Source organism: Euleptes europaea, chromosome 7, assembly GCF_029931775.1.
Source record: "Euleptes europaea isolate rEulEur1 chromosome 7, rEulEur1.hap1, whole genome shotgun sequence".
In the NCBI taxonomy this organism is placed as follows: Eukaryota; Metazoa; Chordata; class Lepidosauria; order Squamata; family Sphaerodactylidae; genus Euleptes; species Euleptes europaea.
The window spans coordinates 46,235,114-46,256,256 of record NC_079318.1 but is presented as its reverse complement, the minus strand read 5'-3'; the positions used below and the strand labels follow the sequence as shown (position 1 = coordinate 46,256,256).

The window sequence follows — 21,143 nt, the reverse complement described above, 5'->3', positions numbered from 1 at the left end:
CCCTCGGGGCGAGAGGACCCGCCGCTTCTGGGGAGAAGAGCCGGTCCCTGGAGAAGCCGAGCGAGGCTCTTCCCATTCCCCTTCCGCTTAGACGCGTGTGAAGTGCGGCTGGCTCCTTCCACCCCGCGCAGGGCGCCCCTTGGGTCTGGGGTCACTTGCCTGCTGAGCGCGCGGCCAGCCTCCCTTTTGGCGCGCTGCTCTCCTTGAGGCCGCTCGGACCCGGGGGTTTGGGAGGAATTCGGCCTCTTTGTCCCCGGGGGCAGCTCCGGCCGAAGCGCGGGCCGCCCTCCTGGAGGTCGGTGTGCTTGTCGGTGCTCGAGGACTGTTTCCCCCCGCGTATGGGCGCGTTTCCTGAAGGGGGTCGGTGCGCGGCTCCCCTTGCAGTCGGAGAGGAAGCAACTCTTTCCGCCTCGGACCCCTGCGAAGGCGGCTGGTTTTCCTGAGTCGGGGGTGCGCGCGCGCCGGCTGGGCAAGGCTCTTCTCCCCGCCATGGCTTTCACGTTCGCTGCCTTCTGCTATATGCTCTCCCTGGTGCTGTGCGCGGCCCTCATCTTCTTCGCTATCTGGCACGTGAGTACATCTTTCCTCCCGCTCGCTTTTCTTCTGTTCCACTCGTGGCCCCGCCGCTTTCCTCCGCTGTTGGTGCTGATATCTCACTTTTCTTCCTTGCCGCTCAAATTGGCATACATAGAATCCCGAAGAGGTACCTCGTCCAGATTCTGACCAGAACTGCCAAGTTCTGGCAAAGTCATAACATGGAGTGCCTTCAGATCATGTCCTGTTTACCCCCCACCCCCCATTAAGCAGGCTTATCTCCCCTTCCTACCTCAAGAAGGTTGCTTTTTGCATCGCGGAATGGTTTTTTTTTTTTTTTTTTTGCAATCGGCTTCTTAATATTGAAGGGATGTCCATAAATGTACGACATGCAATGTTAGGATTTGCTGATGGACAGAACATAAAACATTCCTTGTTGTCAAAATCGCCTACCTTTTGTTGTTGCGCTTAACATCGGAAACGAGTGCTTGTCAGGCATCGTTAACTGAAACCAGTACCACGGCTGTCTTTATGCCAATCAACTAGACAAGCTAGACAAGATTTAGACAAAGATTTTTAAACGGCTTGCTAAGTAAAATTAGACAAGGTGTGTGTTATTCAAACTATTTTCAGGCTGATTTTTATATCAGGAAAGTGATCTCTTTATTTTAATTATTCATGATATTGGGCTGCTTTTTACTTGGAAACAGCTACCTGTATCAGCCAGATTGCCCTAGAAGGTCATCATCCTCTCAAATCCATAGGTAACCAAAATATTCCTTTGATACAGGTATTTGTTGTGCATTATACTTTTTGACAACCAGGGTATCAGAAAATCTTTCCCTTCAACCCAAACTACATCGTATGTGTAACATGTAATTACCATGAGATGCGACAGCTGCAGGTTCCCCTTCATGCTGATGTGTCAGAGGGGCTCAATTTGGATTGGGACCATGGAGCGGGGGTTATAGAGACTTCAGCTGTTTTCTGAATCCAAAATGGTCCAGGTGTGTTATTTGCCCCATTAGGGGGCTGCATGTGTACTGAATGCCTGCATGTGCAGCTGCCATGTTGGGCAAATAATGCCCCCAAGGCTGTTTTAAGTAAGGAAAACAATGTGGTGGCAGGTGGCTAAAGCCCTCCCCCCCCCCAATCCAAATCTGGCCCTAGTGGTGATTCAGAATTGAGTTTCCATGGAGAACTTAAAACTGCAGTATGGCTTCAGGTCCCAGGTTTCAGGTATTCACATGTAACAGGTAGTTCGGCCCATCAGAATCTCTTACCTAAAGATAAAGGTAGCACAATGCAGTTAGGGTGCCATCTTCTTGTTTGTGTTGTCAAGCTTTTATCCTTCAGTATCTCTTTGCCACACTGATCTTCTTGCAACTATTAGGCCATTAAAAATTCTTGTTGGCCAAACTCTTCTACCTAAAAATGTAGGCTTTTTGATGAGCAGAGCATAAACGCATTTTGTAGACTTTTTGATGAGCAGAGCGTAAAAACATTTTTTAGTAGTTAACAAACTGAAAATAGAAATACAAATAAGAAACTCCAGTTTGGAACGTGTCTTTATCTTAAATCGTCTTTGGAACATCCCAGATAAATATGTTCATGAAACCAGGAATTAACTCCCCCCCAATAGTTATCAGATACACTGAGGGTGAATCCAGCTGCTCGGCTCATCGAAGTTTGAAGCCTTCCTCCAACTTAATTGGCTCTTCTTTTGGAGGATGTGGCTCATCATGCTGTAGTTATCAAATCACAAGAAAACCAAAGCAGTAGCCACAAAGAACATGAAACACAGTGTTCTCGGTCTAAATAATGGTGCCACAATGTCTGTCATTCTTCCTGATGTATGGAGGCTAGTTGTGAATACTTAGTCATGAGATATACTGTGCTTGTGATTAGAATTTAGTTCATTTTTTAGTATTAAACCATGGCATTTAATCAAAGTTCTGGTGTTAAACTGGTGAGCCATGATTCAGATTAATCTATACAAATATGGATACATTTTAGGGGAGGAAGCAGCGTGGTTGAGCAGCTGAAGTAAGGTTATAAGTGCTTAAAAAAAGTTGTAGGCAATAAGGAGCAAGTGTTTTTCTGAGTTAGTAAAAGCCTTGATTTCTTAAATGCTTTTTCACATAGAAGACACTTACCAAATCCATGGGCTCATGGAGAATGGAGGGGCAAACTTAATTGGGAGACCCTGATACTCTGCACATGTTAACAGACACTCTGTTTCCACACTTGAGTCACCATAATGGACAATGTAATAAGTAAGATCGGTATTTATATTGTCACATGTCTTCCTAAAAAAACCCACTTTCTTACTTGGCTAAAAACACACTCTTAATTGGCTTTGCATGTTTCTCAGGATTGCTGGGATGGGAGCAGATATGTATTTTATCTAAGGTAGACAGTGCTTTGTATATGTGTTGGTCTACGACCGTAACAACAATACACTAAACTAAGGTGGCGGTGGTGACAGCTGCTGCCATTTTCTTTGCTGATTCTTCATGTATTTCCAAAGTCTGAAAATAAGTAATAAAGCTTAATTTTTATAAAACCTGTGTTGTTCAATGCTTCTTCTTCTTTGGCCATATAGAAGTTTTTGATGGCCTGGCCATCAAGAATAGTATCCCTTCCCATTTGTATACCTTTGGTCAGAGAATGGCATTATTGCCCTAGTAAAAGATTCTGTCAAGAATTATTGTTTCGTGACATGGTTGTCAAACATGCCAGCTATGAAATTATGATCCACGTATGTTCAAGTAGGAAATCTTCTAACAACTGTTAACAGTTTGGCACTTTGTAGAGAATAACAATGCAGAGAAAAATAGCTTTTACTTTTATTGTGATTTGCTTTTGTTTGCAAAGTGTCAGTGTAGATATAGAAGCCATGTTGAGCTATGTGGAGCTGTGGTGTGTGGGTCAGATGAAATAGCCCATGTCCAGTAGACAAAGACTGCATGGTTATCTTCCACAAGAACATGTCCCATAGATGCCACATTCTCAGATAAATAGAAACAGTTTATTGCCACATGATAAGTCAGGTCATGATTGTGGCTCCTAGTTGCTTATGGACTGCATAGTATCTCCCTGGGAACACTTTCTATGGGAGGATTTTCTATTTGAGATATGTTTGTAAGTAATCCCCCCGCCTGCAACAAAGGGGATTCCGGATTGTGTTCCTGAAGGAATGGCACACCCATTGTCATCAATTTTAAAAAGAGAAGGCATGTGTGGATCTCTGCCCTTTACTGCAAATCCTTTATTAGGGTTGCCAGCTCTGGGTTGGGAAATACCTGGAGATTTTGAAGATGGAGCCTGAGGAGGGCGGGGTTTGAGGAGGGGGACTTCAGTGGGGTATAATGCCATAGAGTTCACCTTCCCAAGTGGCCATTTTCTCCTGGTGAACTGATCTGTCAGCTGGAGATCAGTTGTAATAGCGGGAGATATTCAGCCACCACCTGGAGGCTGGCAACCCTATCCCTTATGCCCAGAGACCATACCAGGGGCAAGTTCTGTCTCCAAACCAAGGGGGGGGGTTCAACACTGAACACTCTTCTTTAGTATAAAAATAATAGTGTGTGGTCACTTGTATGAGGAACTACTTGATTGGCTGTTGTGTGAACTGGCACTTGATTGGCCACTGTGTGAACAGATGCTGGACTTGATGGGCCTTGGTCTGAACCAGCATGGCTTTTCATATGTTGATGGCTACTACTTGAAAATTTTTATTTATTAAAAGTCTTTGGCTTGGCTCAAGACGACTTGATGTAGGGGATAGAATTGCCACCATTGCAGGCCTTGCAGCGAGAGGGATTGCAATAGTGGGCAAATGTCCTTTCATTGAGAGCTTTCCAAATTACTTGCCCCCAACAACCAGATCCAAAAGATAAGACAGCTTAATATGTCCAAAGTTATCTAACAGTATGAAATATGAAAACTGAACTGTAACATTTTTTATAAGTTCCTGGTGTTCATTAGTTATCCTAGTGCCTTTGCTTTCATTGGCCAGAACAGTAGGTTGGGAAGAAGTTTGATTCTTACAGTAATCAGCCAGAACTTCTTGTATCTCTGCAAGTAAAAGGAATACATGCTTATTTTAAAGTGAAGGCTAACAATTAACAAGAAAAGCCTGATGGGGCTAGGCTTCTCTAGGCCCTCTTGTGGCTGTAACTCCACCCGGACAAGTGTTCTTTAAAGCAAGGAGATTAAATGGTTTGCCTTATGCTGTCACATTATAAATGCTTAGACATTCTCTCTCTAGAAAGGGATACTCTAGCCTCTTCCATACACTTGGATGGAGACGTATTTGACAGCCAGTGTTAGGAGGGTAAGGAGGATCAAGTGAGCATGTTTTAACTCTGCCGGCTCTGTGGTGTTCTGTCTACAACCCTGAAGTTGTTTCAGAATAGTCAATAATGTAATTTTTCTCTCGATATCTACTACTGTTTAGGTATACAATCAAATATTACACAGATGTTTTCATTAACATTTTCTATTGTGCACTGGAATCTGATTCCAAGCATGGGCAACTGAAGGGCATAGAGCTTTGGTTTCTGTGGCTGAATGCTCCATTGCATGTGAACATGCTCAGTAGCATTTGGTGTGGCAGTCTGGCAAAAATTACTCCATTGGCTCTACCTGGCTGCAAATTTGGGGAACTCGTAAATAGCAACAAGTTATCTCTTATTTAATGGAGTGGTATTTTTGACTGTCTGGAAGAGCTGCATTTGGATTTTGTTTCTCAGATAGTGAAATAACATGGGTCAGCCTGGGGGTGGGGTAAGAAAGTTGTGATCAAGAAGGGATTGGGTAGCAGTAAAACTGGCGCAAAAAGCATGTTGGGGAGGTGGGGGGGTTAAATGCTTTTGGATGCCTTTGAATACTTCTGAGTTTTGCAATTGAGATGATCAGGCTGTACCAATGTCATCTTCAGCATTTTTCTTTTCAGAGGAGGGGGGTTTAAAGACATAGACACATTTTTTTTCTATTAAAGCAGCTCAGGGAATGTGAAGGGAAAGAGAGATCTGACTGTCAGTCGCTGAGAGATTCTTGCAATTAGTTAAGTAACTATAACAACTGAGAGCACTTGAAAATGCTGCAACAGTTTCTGTGGTGATAAAATCAGGAGGCAAAGGAAAAGAAGAGGCACTCAACACCACAGAGATAGGCACCGGAGATGGGGACGGTAAAGCATGTTACTGCTAAGGCTATGCTTTCATAAACAGATGCTGAAGATCTCCTCACTTGACCTCTTCTCTAACTCAAACTATCAGAAGACTGCACCCTTTCTTTCAAAAAACCCTTTAGGAAATAAAAATGAGGCATTTAACTCTCTGACAGTAGTTGAAGAAATTCTGAAGACTTAACTCCTTCGATAATTTGATTGTGAAATCCTCTGTTTCAAACACAAATACAGATGATCTTTAAAACCTGATCTGGTGCAGATCTGATCACCTATTTAGGAGTTGTATAAAAGGCTTTCACAAGCAATGGGAATCATGTAAAACAAAGTCCATAAATTAAAAACGTGAACGTTAAAACAGATTTTTCTTTCACATTTCATATTTGTAACTGGAACATCTGGCTTTCATTCTGCAAGATCTTAAGTACTCGCTAGAGAATTCTCCATATTTGTAAGTATTCCAGTTTCAGATTATACGGTCTGTGAAAGCCTTAAAGGATTATTTTAGCCAGAGGGCTTCTTGAGTGCCAGGTGCATGGATTCAAAGGGTCTGACATCTGTAAGCCAACTGGGTGCTAGGAACACCCAGTCTAAATGGTAGAACCCAGGAACTGGCAGCATAAATGCAAGTGGCATAGTCCAAAAGATGTCTTGAGTTGGTACCTCTTCCTTGAAAAACTATTTCCCCCCTTTTAAAGTTAGCAATATAGTGCTAAATCATGAGAGAGCTTCCTTCTTGCCTGTCTAGTCAGCTGTAAGTGAGTGTGTGTAGTGATACTAGCATTAATTCTTATGCCTTTCCTACTCCAATTTTTCACTTCAGTGTGACATCAGCTCATGGAATTATGTTCCAAAATTATTTTTTAAAATGACATTAGATGCAGGCCAGTTAAGCTTAAACCCAGCTAAACAACCTTTGCACTGAATTTGACATTGGATGACAATCACAAATCATCTCTCTCAGTTCCTTTTGCAGAGTCCTTGGTTATTAGCCTGTTCCTAAATGTTGTTGCTATGCAACTATTTAAACTAGTACTGAAGTTATCTTTTATGATACAAATCATTTTGCAATCGCTATATACTTTGAGGTTCATCAAGTGCCTTCAAATCATTATTGAGCAGCAGATTGCACATTAGACAAGACAACTTGGAGAGGAAGAAGTACCGTACGTACAATACATGCAAAACTGACCCAAATTCACACAGGTGAATCTCCCTCCTTTCTGTTGCCTCTCCTATGGTAAAAGAGCTGTTGGCTTAGGCTTTGTACCTAGTTTATGGAAATGTGCCCAGCGTGGGTACTGATACATACAAGTGGCATAAGGGATCTGCTAACAAAGATCCTAAGCAGGTCTACTCAGAATCAGAATCCATCTTACATCTGTTCAATGAGACTTACTGCTAGGAAGGTGTACCTAGGATTGCACTGTGACACAATTCCTCCACAAAACTGGAAGGGAGTACTGAAAATCCAGATATAATGAAATCAGAGATAAAGTTTATTAATGGGAATAATACAATTGGTTGGCAGGAAGGTTTGGCAAACTGAATCCATTGCAATAATTCCAAGTTTACAGCAATAATACAAAAGGGTGTGCTTAAGTATTCTTGTTGAAAATAGCGTGTGATATGCCAAAGGGGCATAAACTACAGGAGGGCAGCAGGGCTTAAGCCCCCCCCCCCGATTTCTTGGTTGGGATAATGTCCCCTCCTTGCTGTCAGGCTTTCTGGGATTTCCCAGCAGGGGCAATCCCTTCCCCCCCACAGGTTGCCAGAGAGCATCATGAAGGTGCTCAGGGTGTCAGGTTCCTACATTCAGTCACTCCTGTTTGTCTTTGTAGCAACTTCACAAGTTCCTAGGAGGTACAGGGCTGGTTTTGTTTTTTGGATTTTGTAAAGATAAGAATCCCTGACCTGGATGGCCCAGGCTAGCCTGATCTTGTCAGATCTCAGAAGCTAAGCAGGGTCGGCCCTGGTTAGTATGTGGATGGGAGACCACCAAGGAATACCAGGGTTGCTGTGCAGAGGAAGGCACTGGCAAACCACCTCTGTTAGTCTCTTGCCATGAAAACCCCAAAAGGGGTTGCCTTGATGGCACTTTATACACACACAAAGATAAGAAGCGGGAGGGGACCTTTAGTTGATAATACTGTCTGTGAAGAAACAATAGAGAGAAAGAGCATGGAAGGGGGAAAGGGAAGGATCAATCCATCTAGCAATCAGAAGGCCTCAGTGGTTGGATTGAAGAATGTATTTCCTGTAGTGTACAACACAAACTCTGATTTAAGTAATGGATGAAGAGAATTATGGTTTGCCTTCACAGATGCGATACTAATAATTGGTCCTTTCAATTGGAGATGCCAGGGATTGATTCTGGGATCTTCTGCTTGTCAAGCAGATGCTCTACCTCTGAGTCACAGTCCTTTCCTCCAACAGGGTAGTTGTGAAGAAAAGATAGAGTGGGAGGAAGTATTTCCTTTCATACACAAATGAACTATTTACTGTAATCATCTCAGTGAAGAAGTTCATGACATCTTTCCTCTCACAGCCTCCTCTTTCTTTGACTGAGATTCAGTATTATGAGTGAAAATTTATTTTCATAATCACATGGTTTTTGGAAATGTAAATAATTTCATATTGAAATAATTTAATATAAATTACTAAATATGGGCCTGGGCTGGGTTCAGCTCTGTGCCCCTTTCCCCAGGAAACAGAAATCTACATCCCTGATATTTAACAATAACTCATTTGTGACTTGTTCCCAGTAGCCTTACAAATTCAGTGCTGTAATTCCTAGGGTTGCCAACCTCCAGGCAGTAGCTGGAGATCTGCTATTACAACTGATCTCTAGCTGATAGAGATTTCTCCTGGAGAAAATGGCCAGTTGGACACTCTGGCATTGTCCCTCCCTTCTCTAAAGCCAACCCTCCTCAGGCTCTACCCCAAAAACCTCCCACTGGTGGCAAAGAGGGACCTGGCAACCCTAATAATTCCTGAGATTCCTTTTAAAATATTTTATTTGAATGGACATAAATGGCCTTTAAAAATAAGCAGAAAAACATGCAATTAAGCATATATTTTTTTTAAGTTTAAGAGCCATTGATTCCTCACAATGGGTAGAATATTCTTTGATAATTATGTGAATTGGGCCTCACACTCTATGACTTCATAAAACACAGTAGTACTCATACAATTAGGCATGTACGATCTTTACAGCTTACTCAGCCTCCTGCTTTGGAGCTCTTGCTGCAAATGCTTATTAGTGTTTCACCATCAGTCATCTGTTGAGCAATGTCTTCAACGAGCACACCTCATTTCCCGATCCTTGGAGGACTTATTAATGGTCATTAATTGTTTGCCTTGAACATTAGCAAGTACAGTTTGGTGACCACAAAGAAGTGAGAAGTTACTTTGGGCCTAAGTGATCCTTCAGTTTCAGGTACTAATTCTGTGATATGCAAGTAATGAGAGTAACAGCCATGAAAACCAGTAGGAGTTAATTGTATTCTGTGTGCTGAAGAACACAATACCAGCATATCACTCCCACACACCTTTCCTTTATTTTTAAAAAACCTGCAAAGTGGGAAAGGAAAATGGTAATCTTTAAAAACCTGCATTCTTACAACCAGAAAATAGATTCACAACTAATTGGATTTATAATTTGTTCCCCCACCTGTTGTGCCTAGACAATGTAGGGACAGCGAGTCATTTATAAGTGATAAAGCTTACATACTTTATTCCATTGTATCCGAAAGTATAAATGGAACTTTGGAAGATCATACAATATTAGCTAGGGCTAGAAGAAAACTGAAAACAATTATTTGAGTCCTGGATACTTAGGCAGCTTTGTTCTAGATAATGTGCTTCTACCATGGGTGTGAGTATTCTGAACATTTGCATAGTGCAGAATTTAGCTTGCTGTCAGTGTCTAGCATCCTTGGTACTTAAAGTGAAGATGTAAGTACTTAGTGAGCAAGGTTTACAGTGGTCAATGGGTAGGATATTGTAGAGCTGGAAAAGTGCAAGAGGGCAGACAAAATGGTTTTAGAGTTCGAGCTCCTTTTCTGCGAGGAAGGTTATGGGACTTTTCAGTTTAGGAAACAAGGTGACTGATGAAGGGGGAGAGAGGTTTATAAAATTATGAATGGGGTGGAGAACGTAGAGGTTTCCCTCCCCCTGTTCCATAAATGCTGTTACCCAGGGGCACCAAACATAGTTGATGGGCAATAGGTTTTGGATAGACAAAAGAAAATACTTCTTTACTCAATGAGTAATTAAATTGTGGAATTCACTGTCAGTGAACATAGTGATGGCTACAAGAACAGATTACTTTAAGAGGGAATTAGATGGATAGCCATATTGAGTAAAGGGAAACTCCATATACTGTGGCAGCTAACCTATGAATACTAGTGCTAGGAGACAGCATCCAGGGAAGGTCTTGACCTCTATTCTCTGACCATTGGCCCTCCAGGACAACTGTTCTGTTTGCTGTGTGAAACAGGATGCTGGACTAGATGGACCATAGGTCTCATCTAGTAGGCTTTACTTATGTTCCTAGGGTTTTTGTGTGGATCTCTGTCCCTATCCATGGTTCATATTTCCTGCCTTTATGACCCCCACTGGTTCAAATCTCCACTGCTTCCTCACCTTTAACAGTTCTCCAAAGTGACAACTGTGCATTGGTTCACATTTAAATGAAATTAAAGGGGGGCAGACTAGTTAAGCCCTTCTAGTCAGATGGGGGGAAACGCACAATCAGAATCTTAAGGACACAAACAAAACTATTTACAAGTCTGAATCATAACAAAAAGCAGTCAGACACAGATGAAAGGCATGCAAGTGCAAAATGACTATATGCTTGAAATAGGGATTCCAGCCTCCAGGTGGGACCTGGGGATCCCCTGGAATTACAGCTCATCTCCAGGCTACAGAGATCAGTTCCCCTGGATAAATGGGCATCTCCAGGCTACAGAGATCAGTTCCCCTGGATAAATGGGCATTGTACCTACTGAGGTCCCTGTCCACCCCAGACTCCATTGCCAAATCTCCAGGAGTATCCCAGCCTAGATCTGGCAACCCTACCCCGCCAGCCCCTGCTGGTGGCCAGGGGGGACCTGGCAACCCTAGCTTGAAATGTGTTAACCTGCAGTATGAAAAAGCCCAAAATGCTGAACAAAGCTTATGCTAAAATGGATCTGTCCGGTATTTTATCAGCTGCCTTTGTCCTGATCAAAATGGCTTCAGCATAACCCTGGACTCCTTATTTTGTGGCCCTGCAGTATAAACATAATCAGAAATTCATCTGTCTTTCATTATGAGATAAGGGGTAATTATGAGACAAGAGGTAATATATTATCGCTGGTATGCAGTGATGGCTGCTGGAGTACAGCATTCCCTAGAGATATCAGTCAGTCAAGCTTTATTGCGGTACATAACCAGCATAAGTCAAGTGAGACCATTATAGCCCCACACACAAAATACACAGCTGTCAATACAAAACAATACTTTGCACTATATACATAAAAAACACCCCTATATGACAGAATACATAAACACAGACCCAGAAAACCTAGAACCCATTAATCTTCTTCCTTCTTGAATTCTTTACGGATCCCAGTTGCCAATCAGGAATCGCTACGTATAAAGGGGAGGGAGGAGTGGAAACCCCCTCCCCCGAAGAGTCATCTTTCTAACTAAACAAAGCCTTCCTGCCACGTCCTTCCCGGAAACAATCTATCATTGCGAGCGAGTCGGAGAACTTGGAATCGGAAGTGTGCTTTTAGTGTGTAACTGGCAAATATTTCCCACGTTCCTGACCACAAAGAAGACGGAAGGTCTACGACCCTGATTCCTGCAGCACCTCGTTATTTACTACACTGGAATCTACCTGGATCTTATTAACTGAGTTTTAACAGAAATTTTCAGAAGTAATAACCATGGAATATCTGATTACACAGATGGAGCAACTCTCTGCTTTGATGAACAATTCATTTCAACTCATTAATCAAAAACTGGACATCATCTTAGACGATCTTAAAGATATAAAAACCCAAACTATCACAAGGAGATCAGAGGAGATACTAGAGGGCCCTCTAGCTGACAAGAGAGATGAAGAACAGACGAACCCTGCAAAGGAAACGAGGAATTACAATAAACAATCTGCAATAGCCCATCTGACAACAATGGATTTGAACGTGAGTGATTTTGACTTCTGTCCCCTGAATCTGCTTGATGAACTTTTCAACACCTGCTTGGAGGATTTAATGAGTAGAAACACTGGGGCTGTCAGGATCTTTTTCTTTGAATTTGGGATGGAAGATATTGCAACATGGATTTACTTTGTAAATTATCTATCTACAGAAGAGTTTTTACCAACAATTTCCAAGGATGCTCTTCGACGTTTACTGCTAATGTGGAAAAGAAAGAAATGCTGGAAATTCCGGACAAAGGGACTAATTTAAATGAGTCTAGTGTCTCTTCTGGATAAGATCGAAAAGGAACTGGTTAAAAGGATTGGTTATAATGGAAATAGAACTAAACAATATGTATTAAATGAGCGTTAGGGAGAAATGGAGGACTTACAAAATAATTAATTTTTAATGGAAATAATCAAATGCTTTTTATTATACTAATCTATTTATTATTAGTGAGATTTATTATTTCTCTTCTTCCTTTTATTTTTATTTCCTTTTTTCTTTTTTCTTTCCTTTATATGACATTACTGACTATTAATCTTTTCTTTTTTCCTTGAAAAATACAAATGTCAAAATATTAACAATAGTATTAGGATTAGAATTTTGTGCAAAAGAGATTACTAATTTATCACAAGATGACTTCCCCTACACCTCCCTTCAACAATCTTTGATTATATATAGATTTTTTTAACAATGTTACCTATTTGTCTTTACTTTATATTCTTAATGTTATTGTTAAACTATGTGATTAATAATTTTGGAAAAATAATAAAAAATGTATTTTTTTAAAAAAAGAATTCTTTACGGATCCTAACAGCTGCAGCCAGAAATCTGGCACATGCAAGAGAAACCTGAGGATTAGAATCCACTATAAGCAGGTTTCCTAACACAATCTGGGAGACCTAAAAGTCTCTGTAGCAGGGGTTATAAATACATCACGAATTTCTTCATAGAACCCACACCCCAACAGGATATGATCAGTAGTTTCCAATTTGCCAGTACCACACGAACAGACATGCTCTGCCATTGGTACCTTTTTGTAGCGCTTCTTGGCCTGATGGCTAAGATCAAGCGTAGTACCCTAGAAATATCCAATGCCCTGTATTAGCCTGATACAGCTCAGAAGTTCTTGACTATGTAGAAAGAGGCTTTCGTCTCAGGATTACAACCCCGAGATAAGAACTATTGAATCCATGATAGTGTTTAAACATAAATTTTATGCTAAACTTTTATAACAATCGGTGCAAAATTATGTTTGTAATGTGGACAACAAAACTAAATTAAGGCAGAAATACTGAGAAAAATGAACACATTGGAAATAAAAGTTGGTTCAGTTATTCTGCATTATTTGTAAAATAGATTTAAGTAATTTCTGATAAGGGTGATTTTTTTTGGCTTTGCTACTGAATTAAAACTAGAAGCATCACTAAACCAGGCGTTTCTGTCTGAGTTAAGGAGGCTGTCCTGAATAGGATTGCTTGACCCACACCCCTCTAGAGGCAGGGCCAAATTTCAGCATAAAATTGTGGGTTGTCAGGCTTGGTGGTACGGTTGCCAGCTCTGGGTTGGGAAATACCAGGAGATTTTGGGGGTGGAGTCTGAAAAAGGCAGGGTTTGGAGAGGGGAGGGACTTCAATGCCATAGAATCCAATTGCCAAAGCAGCCATTTTTCCTAGGGGAACTGATTTCTATCACCTGAATATCAGTTCAATTGTAATAGTGGGAGATCTCCAGCCACCACCTGGAGGTTGGCAACAGTAGTTGGTGAAGTAGTTCCCTGTTCTAATCTTGCACCATCTAAGGAAGTAGCTGCTTCTGTGAGTGCAGGTATAAAAGAGATGGCCACCCACAGTAAGCTGAGTAACGTCCTTGATTCCATAGGTGATAAGCAGGCAGCTCACAGATGCCATGGGTGATATTCCATATTCTTTATTGCAGCCCAAAGATACACTTCCCTTCCTCGCACCTCAAGGAGGTGGTTAACTTCACAACTCTTTGTCCTTCTTCTGGCCATATCTTCTCCTGTCCACTCCAAGATATGGCTAACCACCACCTTTAAGGTCCATCTTAACATGCAGATCCTTCCCTGTGCTTCCAGACTCCACTCTGTAGGGTGGTTTGCCAATCTGCCCTCAGGCCCAATGGCCACTGAAACTGCCCTCCATCCTTGGCCCTTGTTGTGGATGTCTGGCCCATGGATGTAGTCACTGGTGGGTCCTTGCCTCACCACCTGTCCCGCCAGCCTTGTTCAGCACATGCTCCCTCTCAGAAGGCTGGGGGCATGGATCCCCCAAATATGGTGCCATAGCAACCCTTTGCTTTTTCTGAATTCACCTAGCTTTCTCCTTTCTCTTTCTCTTGTTAAACACAAAAATCATAAAGTTGGAAGGGGTCCTACAGGTCATCTAGTCCAACTCTGTGCTTACTGCATGAAATCTAAAACACTTACTTGGTAGATAGCTGTCCAGCCTCTGCTCCCAAGGTAGGAGGCACTAGATACAGCCTCAGGGCTTTTCTACATGAGTTTTTTTCATCGGTTCTGAACCCATACTGCTTTGGTTTATCCCCTGATTTGTGCACATATTTTTTATCTTTTGTTCTCACTTTTTTTTGTTCCTTCTGTTTTTTCCAGTTCTTTTGAGACCACTTTTACCCCCGTGATTTTCTGGAAGCCGATTATGAGTCGGCTTTTCCCTAGTGTGCAATGTTTCTGTTGGTTTTCTTTGTCCCACCCACCTCCAGCCCACTGTTTGATGACTGGACTGTCATGGTCAAACCACTCCTTCTTCCCTCATCCTGAAGATGAGTGGTTTCATCTTCTTGATTTAAAACAGAACTAGTGCATTGTAATCATAGGCTTAGCAGGTTATCTGAGTTCCCACCTTTCCTTTAAAAACAAACAAACAAAAAACTAAGTCTCTAGCCCTTTCCCTCATGGAAATAGGTCTTTCTCCTTATATCTCTGTGAGGGAAGAGGCTAGAGACTTGCTTTTAAAAATGAATGCTTTAAAAAAAAATGAAAGCTGGGGATTCTGGTTTTTTTTTTTAAAGGGGAATGCTGTGATGCCACAGATGATACCACTAATGATTAGGGTTGCCAGCTCTGGACTGGGAAGTACCTGGAGATTTTGGGGGTGGAGCCTGAGGAGGGAGGGGTTTGGAGAGGGGAGGGACTTCAGTGCCATAGAGTACAACTGGTATAAGCTCATTGGGTAACACTGAGCCTTCCACTCTCTCTCTCTCTCAGCTTAACCTACCTCACAGGTCCCTCTTCACCATCAGAAGGAGGTTTTTGTGGCAGAGCCTGAAGAGGGCAGAATTTGGGTAGGGGAGGAAATTCAATGCCATAGAGCAATTGCCAAAGTGGCCATTTTCTCCAGATGAACTGATCTCTTATCGGCTGGAGATCAGTTGTAATAGTGGGAGATCTCCAGCTACTACATGGAGGTTGGCAACTCTAGTTGTAGTGTGTGAATCTGTTCTTGATTTGCTTCACATGCAAGTTACCATCATGAGCTCACAGAAAGTTCCAGATGTTCCCAAAGTTTCAGTCTTCATCATCACTGATCCATACATTTTCCTGTGGAGTGTCATGTGTTCTTTTACTGTCGAGAACTCTTGTAATGGGATTTGAATACCAGCCAGCACTGTTTTCTGAGCTTTTGTTCTCTTGATAACAGTAAAGCATGTTTATTGCTGGAATGTTTATCTTCAAAGAATTACTTTAAAAAGAAAACAATTTCTTAATAAACATGGCAGATTTACTTTCAAGTAAACATTCCGCTTGATCCCCCCAAGTGCATCTGTTTGTAAGCAGCTTGTTCTTATGCCTGTTCACAAGCCGAATGTACTTGCCTCCCCCTGCCTGCTAGTGCTCCATATTTGTTCCTTTGTCCTTTAATTATTCCTGTGTGTTCCCCCCCCCCCAATGCGTGAGTATCCTATGCAGCACAGCAGCAGTGAAGCACAAAGGCTACAAAACTTGAGATGAATAAAAGCAAAACTGAACAAAAGCAACCAAAGGAAATGATTCAGACATACCTAATAGAGACCTTTTCCGCATGCTCGAGTTACTCCTGATTTTCTTGGGAGTTGATCCACAAGCGCTGGAATCAGTTTGGGCAGGGTTCTTTTGCATATCTGCCCCCATGCCTAGAGAAATAGGACTACATTAACGAGAACTTGAGTGATGAGAGCTTTTGCAGTGGGGCATAATGGACAAAGGGGACAGTGAACAAACAAAACATAGGCAACAGCCCAGAAGACAAAAAGAAGTTGAATGGCTGATTAATAAAAAATTTCTTGGAAACCTTAAGGCATCCTGTCTCAAGAATTGCAGCCCCAATTACAGAAGTAGAGCTGTAAGGGTCAGCCGTGAAGAAGGGGGTGTTGCCTACTTGCAGGAAACCCTGCCGTAAACTATGACCCCTACATTTCCTCCATCTGTCTCCCCAAACCCTTTAAGAAAAGAGGTTAGCATTTAGAGCACTCAGACACCCATGGCCACAGACTGCCTCTCACCTACACTGCTATGTACTGAAATTGTATATTAATGTAACAGCCCTCTCTTAGTTGTAGCAGTGTCCCCCACACAGAGGACACAGAGGAAGTACGCATTGTGCAGAAATGGGGCCTGGTTTTCCACAAGCCCATCACTGATGGAGACAAGAGGGAGCACGGTCACCTTTGTTGAGGAAAACTAGGCCCTCCTCTCCACTTATTGCCACTGATGACAAATGCTTATGACTTGCTTTGCCTCGCAGGATCAGAGCCAAGGCACCTACAGCGGAGCAACTCCCAAATGCAACCTCCTACAGTGTATGGGTGAGTATTATGCCCATTGCTACATTAACTCCCCCAACAGATGAATCTTCAAAAGTTGATGTCTGTGGGACTATCAATGGGAGAATGAGGAGTGGGGCTGGGGCACTTTAGTAGGGACCGAAGAACAATTAGATGGCAGTGCCCTTTCTCAAATACACATTGACCAAATCCAAATGAGCACCCAATCACAGAAGCTGTTTGCTGCTTTTGCTATCCCTTTATGTTTATTATTTCATTTATTGCATGTATATCTCAGGTTTCTTCCTTCATGGAACACAAGGTGGCTTATGTAGAATCTCCAGATGCAGACACTGACCAGATTCATACCTGCTTAGCTTCAGCATTTTTGTATCATGTGGCCCCCATCCATCCCCAGGAACCCTATTTATGCCTTGTCTCTCTTGTCTCTTGCCAAGCTGCTATTTACGCTCAGAGACAAGAGTCTCCACAGTGAGATGCAACTGAGACCTAAAGCAACACTTGCACCAGTAACCACTGGAAAAATAAGATGTCCTTTTTCTTTCCTAGGCTTCTGTGCCTCACAGCAATGTATAACAGGCTGGAATAAAACCAGTACACCACTATGCAGTGTGTGATGCAGTGATGGGGAAAGCTATGTTGATATCCTCTACTGCCTGGCACACAGTTGTCAGGGACCCAGGAGCTGTGCTCAAATGAAAGGCTGCACAAATGCAAATGCAATATTTTTGGGATGCAGTCAGACCTCATTGCTGTGATACAGTTCAGTAAAAGCTGTGTTTGCAGTGTCTGTTACCCTGATGGCTAGAAATATGGGATGTTCTCTTTCCTATTTGTTATTGACCTCAAATGTTTTCTTGGTTTGGAATACACATTGAGAGGTGGGTGGGGATGGAATTGATAGCCAGGTATTCTGGGGAATAAATTGCAGACACAGGCACTGAAGCAGATGAATGTGGAGAGGCATGGCTGTTTGAAGGGGGCTGGAGAAAATAAGAATAATCCTTTGGCATCTATGCATTAGATGGTTACCTGAATACAGCTATTAGTCATTTAGTCAGCTGTCCTAATTAGATGTCTCACTGCACTGTCTCTCTCCCCACCCCCAGTGTACCTCCCTGGTAGCTTATAGCCAAAGATTGAACCTGAGTGTTTCCCCAATTCTAATGCCATGCAGACCACAAATGAGGTCCGCTGCAGCAGTAGTGACCAGTGAAAACCAATTTCTCAGTGTGCCATATTTTTGTTCTAGCAGGGCTCCCATGCCTTTTCAGAAGGGTGACATTAGACAGAAATGTAACGCATGCTGCTCTACAGCATGACTTCCATATTTGGCGGGACTTTCTGATTAGTTGGTGGTAGCTGAGTTGCCAAGGATGCTGTGGTTCCTACATTCGTTTTTGTCTCTACTGCTGCTGTTCCCTCTTGGAGAGCAAACTTCCCTAGCCTAGTGTTTCCCCAACAAAGTCCTCCTCCCATTTTGTGTCTAATCTTTCTAAGTTAGCCTTCATAGTTGTTACTGCTTTCTACTTGTTATCTCTGTTCAGTAAAGAGCAAGCAGGCTCTTCCAGCGGCTTTGTTGGGGTTTTGGACACATGTGTGAAGAAGCGTTTGTGGGGAGACAGAAAGCTACCAAGTCATATAAGTGAAAAGTTGTGCATGGGAAGGACCTTCCCTGCCCTTGCCAATGGCCTAGGGTAAGGCAAATTGCTGATGCAGTAAGGGCTTGCCATCAGGTAAGCATAGTGAAGAGCCCATGGCACAGAGTGGTAAGCTGCAGTGCTGCAGTCAAAGCTCTGCTCATGACCTGAGTTCGATCCCGAAGGAAGTTGGTTTCAAGCATCCAGCTCAAGGTTGACTCAGTCTTCCATCCTTCTGAGGTGGGTAAAATGAGTACCCAGCTTGCTGGGGATAAAGTGTAGACGACTGGGGAAGGCAATGGCAAACCACCCCGTAAATATAGTCCGCCTAGTAAATGTCATGATGTGACATCATGCCATGGGTCAGTAACGATCCGTTGCTTGCACAGGGGACAACCTTTACCTTTTAAGCATAGTGAGGCAGGCTTGGATAGCAATTGGGTCTCTTGCAGGGAGGTAGGGGAAACAGCAACAACTCAGAAGTCAGGATTTAGTGAGACAAGCCAGGATTCAATGATTGTATGCATACTGAATCGTGGTTTAACTAACTACAGCTAAAATAAGCCATGGTTTCATGTTGTGTCTAAAGTGTGCCAAGTACCATGTGTCTTTGCTGCTCTCAGATTAATCTGAGACAGTCATCTTTACAAGACTAGCAGAGAATAGAGAATACCATAGCTATCCTATCTTTAACTATTGCGTCATACAGCCTTTTCTTCAAACACCAGTGTGGAGGGATTCAATGGCTTTAGCTGAATGAGAAAATTATCACCAAGTTGAGACATGTAGGCTGTATTTTGTTTCTATAGCATGACATGAACAGTTTGTCCTTTAGATTCTTTGGTGCAATACAAGTGGGTGAGGTATGATTTTGTTTTCCTTGGACAAAATGGTTTGGATGAATTTGCTGTACATTTTAAATGTCAAACTTTTCTGTGCTGTGAGTCAGCTAGCAAAGGTTTTTAATGTCAACTTTCTAGTCATTTGTTCTAGCTCAGCATTATGTTATGTTAAGAATGCTTCCTAAGTAGTACAGGTCCACAACTAATGTCACTGCATGTTTTTCCTTCCCTTGATTAATAAAAATTTAAGGCCAAATTAGTACTTGCAGAAAGTGCCACATTGTCAGCTCTGGAGACAAAAGTTCTTTATGTACTCATAAAATGGATACAGATGGCTTGTAGAGAAGCATAATTATTCAGCACCATGTATCTCAAACATTTCTTGTCCAAAATATAATAAGAGCATTGGGGTACAGTTGGAAGAACAATAATTTATAATACCTGTTGTAGTCAAAGCAACACAGAGTACATATTTGAATGGGGCTGGTATAATAAGAACTGAGGAAGCAGACTAAGACAATTTTGTATAACTTCTGTGACTGTGACTTCACTCTTTTGCTTTGTTGCACCATATTTTTATTTGTAGCCTGATCCTTTTCAGAATTAAGTACACCTAACCAATTGAAATCCTCATTAGCCTTAAGAAAAAGTAATGGAACACGTCACTTAATTGTGGGGTGGAGGGGCAGTAAGGGGGAAACAGATGTGCGCAGAAACCAAGTTGGGATAAGACAGGCCACGGCTTTATTGATTACAGCCACCAGAGCCTTGGTGTGGCATAGGACAAGGATCCAGGAACCAGGCGACCCACCTGTCGGCTGATGAAACCCTTCCCCAGCCCACCTGCTGGGGGTTAACCTGGAATGGCAAGTCCTGTGATCCCACGTGGGCGCAGGCCTCTGTGGGGTTCCCTTGCCACCTGTGAGCGGAGCCAACCTACAGCCTCCGTGCTGGGCATGCCCCCGCATGGCTGTACCCCAAGACCACTTAAGGGGGTCTTCACCCAGGGGAGGTGGGCACACAGGCACAGCCTCCCCCCAAATGGATCTGGCCCAATGCATAGAACTGCCACAACAGATGGGTGCAGCCAACACTCCTACAGCTGCAACCAAGAGAGCAGGGCACCCTGAATCCTGTGGAGCTCAATGTCCTGACCCCAGCATGAGAGGTGGATGCCCTTCATCCTGAGCAGAGCTGCCTGCCTGAAGGAAATGTCTGAGTGATGAATCACAGATCCGCCAGCAGATTCCACAAACTGTCCCACCCCCTTGCTCACTTTCCTCCTGGCACCATCCACCTTGCTGGGAGAAGCAGCTCCCCGCCCCACCTCTCCAACAGCTCTGACCAGAACAGCCACATGTTGGGAAGCTGGGAGAGAAGAGTCCAGAGACCCACTTCCATGGCAAAAGTGAAATCAACACCTTTATAACTGGGAAGCTTGTTCTCACCCAGTTGGACCACAGTGGCATCAGGGCCCCAAAATGGGTGATGGAGCACAAAACAGCTAGAAGGAAGGGAAAAGTCCCAGCTCTTTGCCCCACCCAGGAAATCCCAGGAAAACTGGCCCTCGATTCCCAAGGAGGTGCCCCAGCCAGTTGCCAATGCGTATTTGCCTGCCCAGTGAATGATACTATGGCTGACAATCCAAACTGATGTGAGGAGTCCTGGAGAAACTAAAGGGAACATTAGTGGAATGTGTACATGAGCAAGATTTGAGCCCAGTTGTTATTACAGAATTCAGAAGATCAAGCATGGGTGCAGCTGTGATGCAGTGAAACTCTATTGTGGTTCCCATTTGGGGAGAAAAGGAACTTGTAACGGTTGTTGCAAAACACTGGAGAGTTGGACTTGATTGAGTACTTTGAAAAAGGCCTTCCTTTTCGTTTGGAGGGCCCTTGGTCAAAATCATTAACAAGAGAAAAGGGTGAACCCATGC

General features: G+C 42.9%; 1 protein-coding gene across 1 annotated transcript in view; it reads left to right on the top strand.

Annotated features, from left to right (window-relative positions):
* The first annotated feature begins 489 nt into the window (after positions 1-489).
* Positions 490-21,143, top strand: part of CNIH3 (cornichon family AMPA receptor auxiliary protein 3) — a 98,628-nt gene continuing 77,974 nt past the window's right edge. Inside the window, exon 1 of the mRNA XM_056853289.1 lies at positions 490-570. Within this exon, the coding sequence (XP_056709267.1) occupies positions 490-570 (81 nt within the window). The remainder of the gene's footprint in view (positions 571-21,143) is intronic.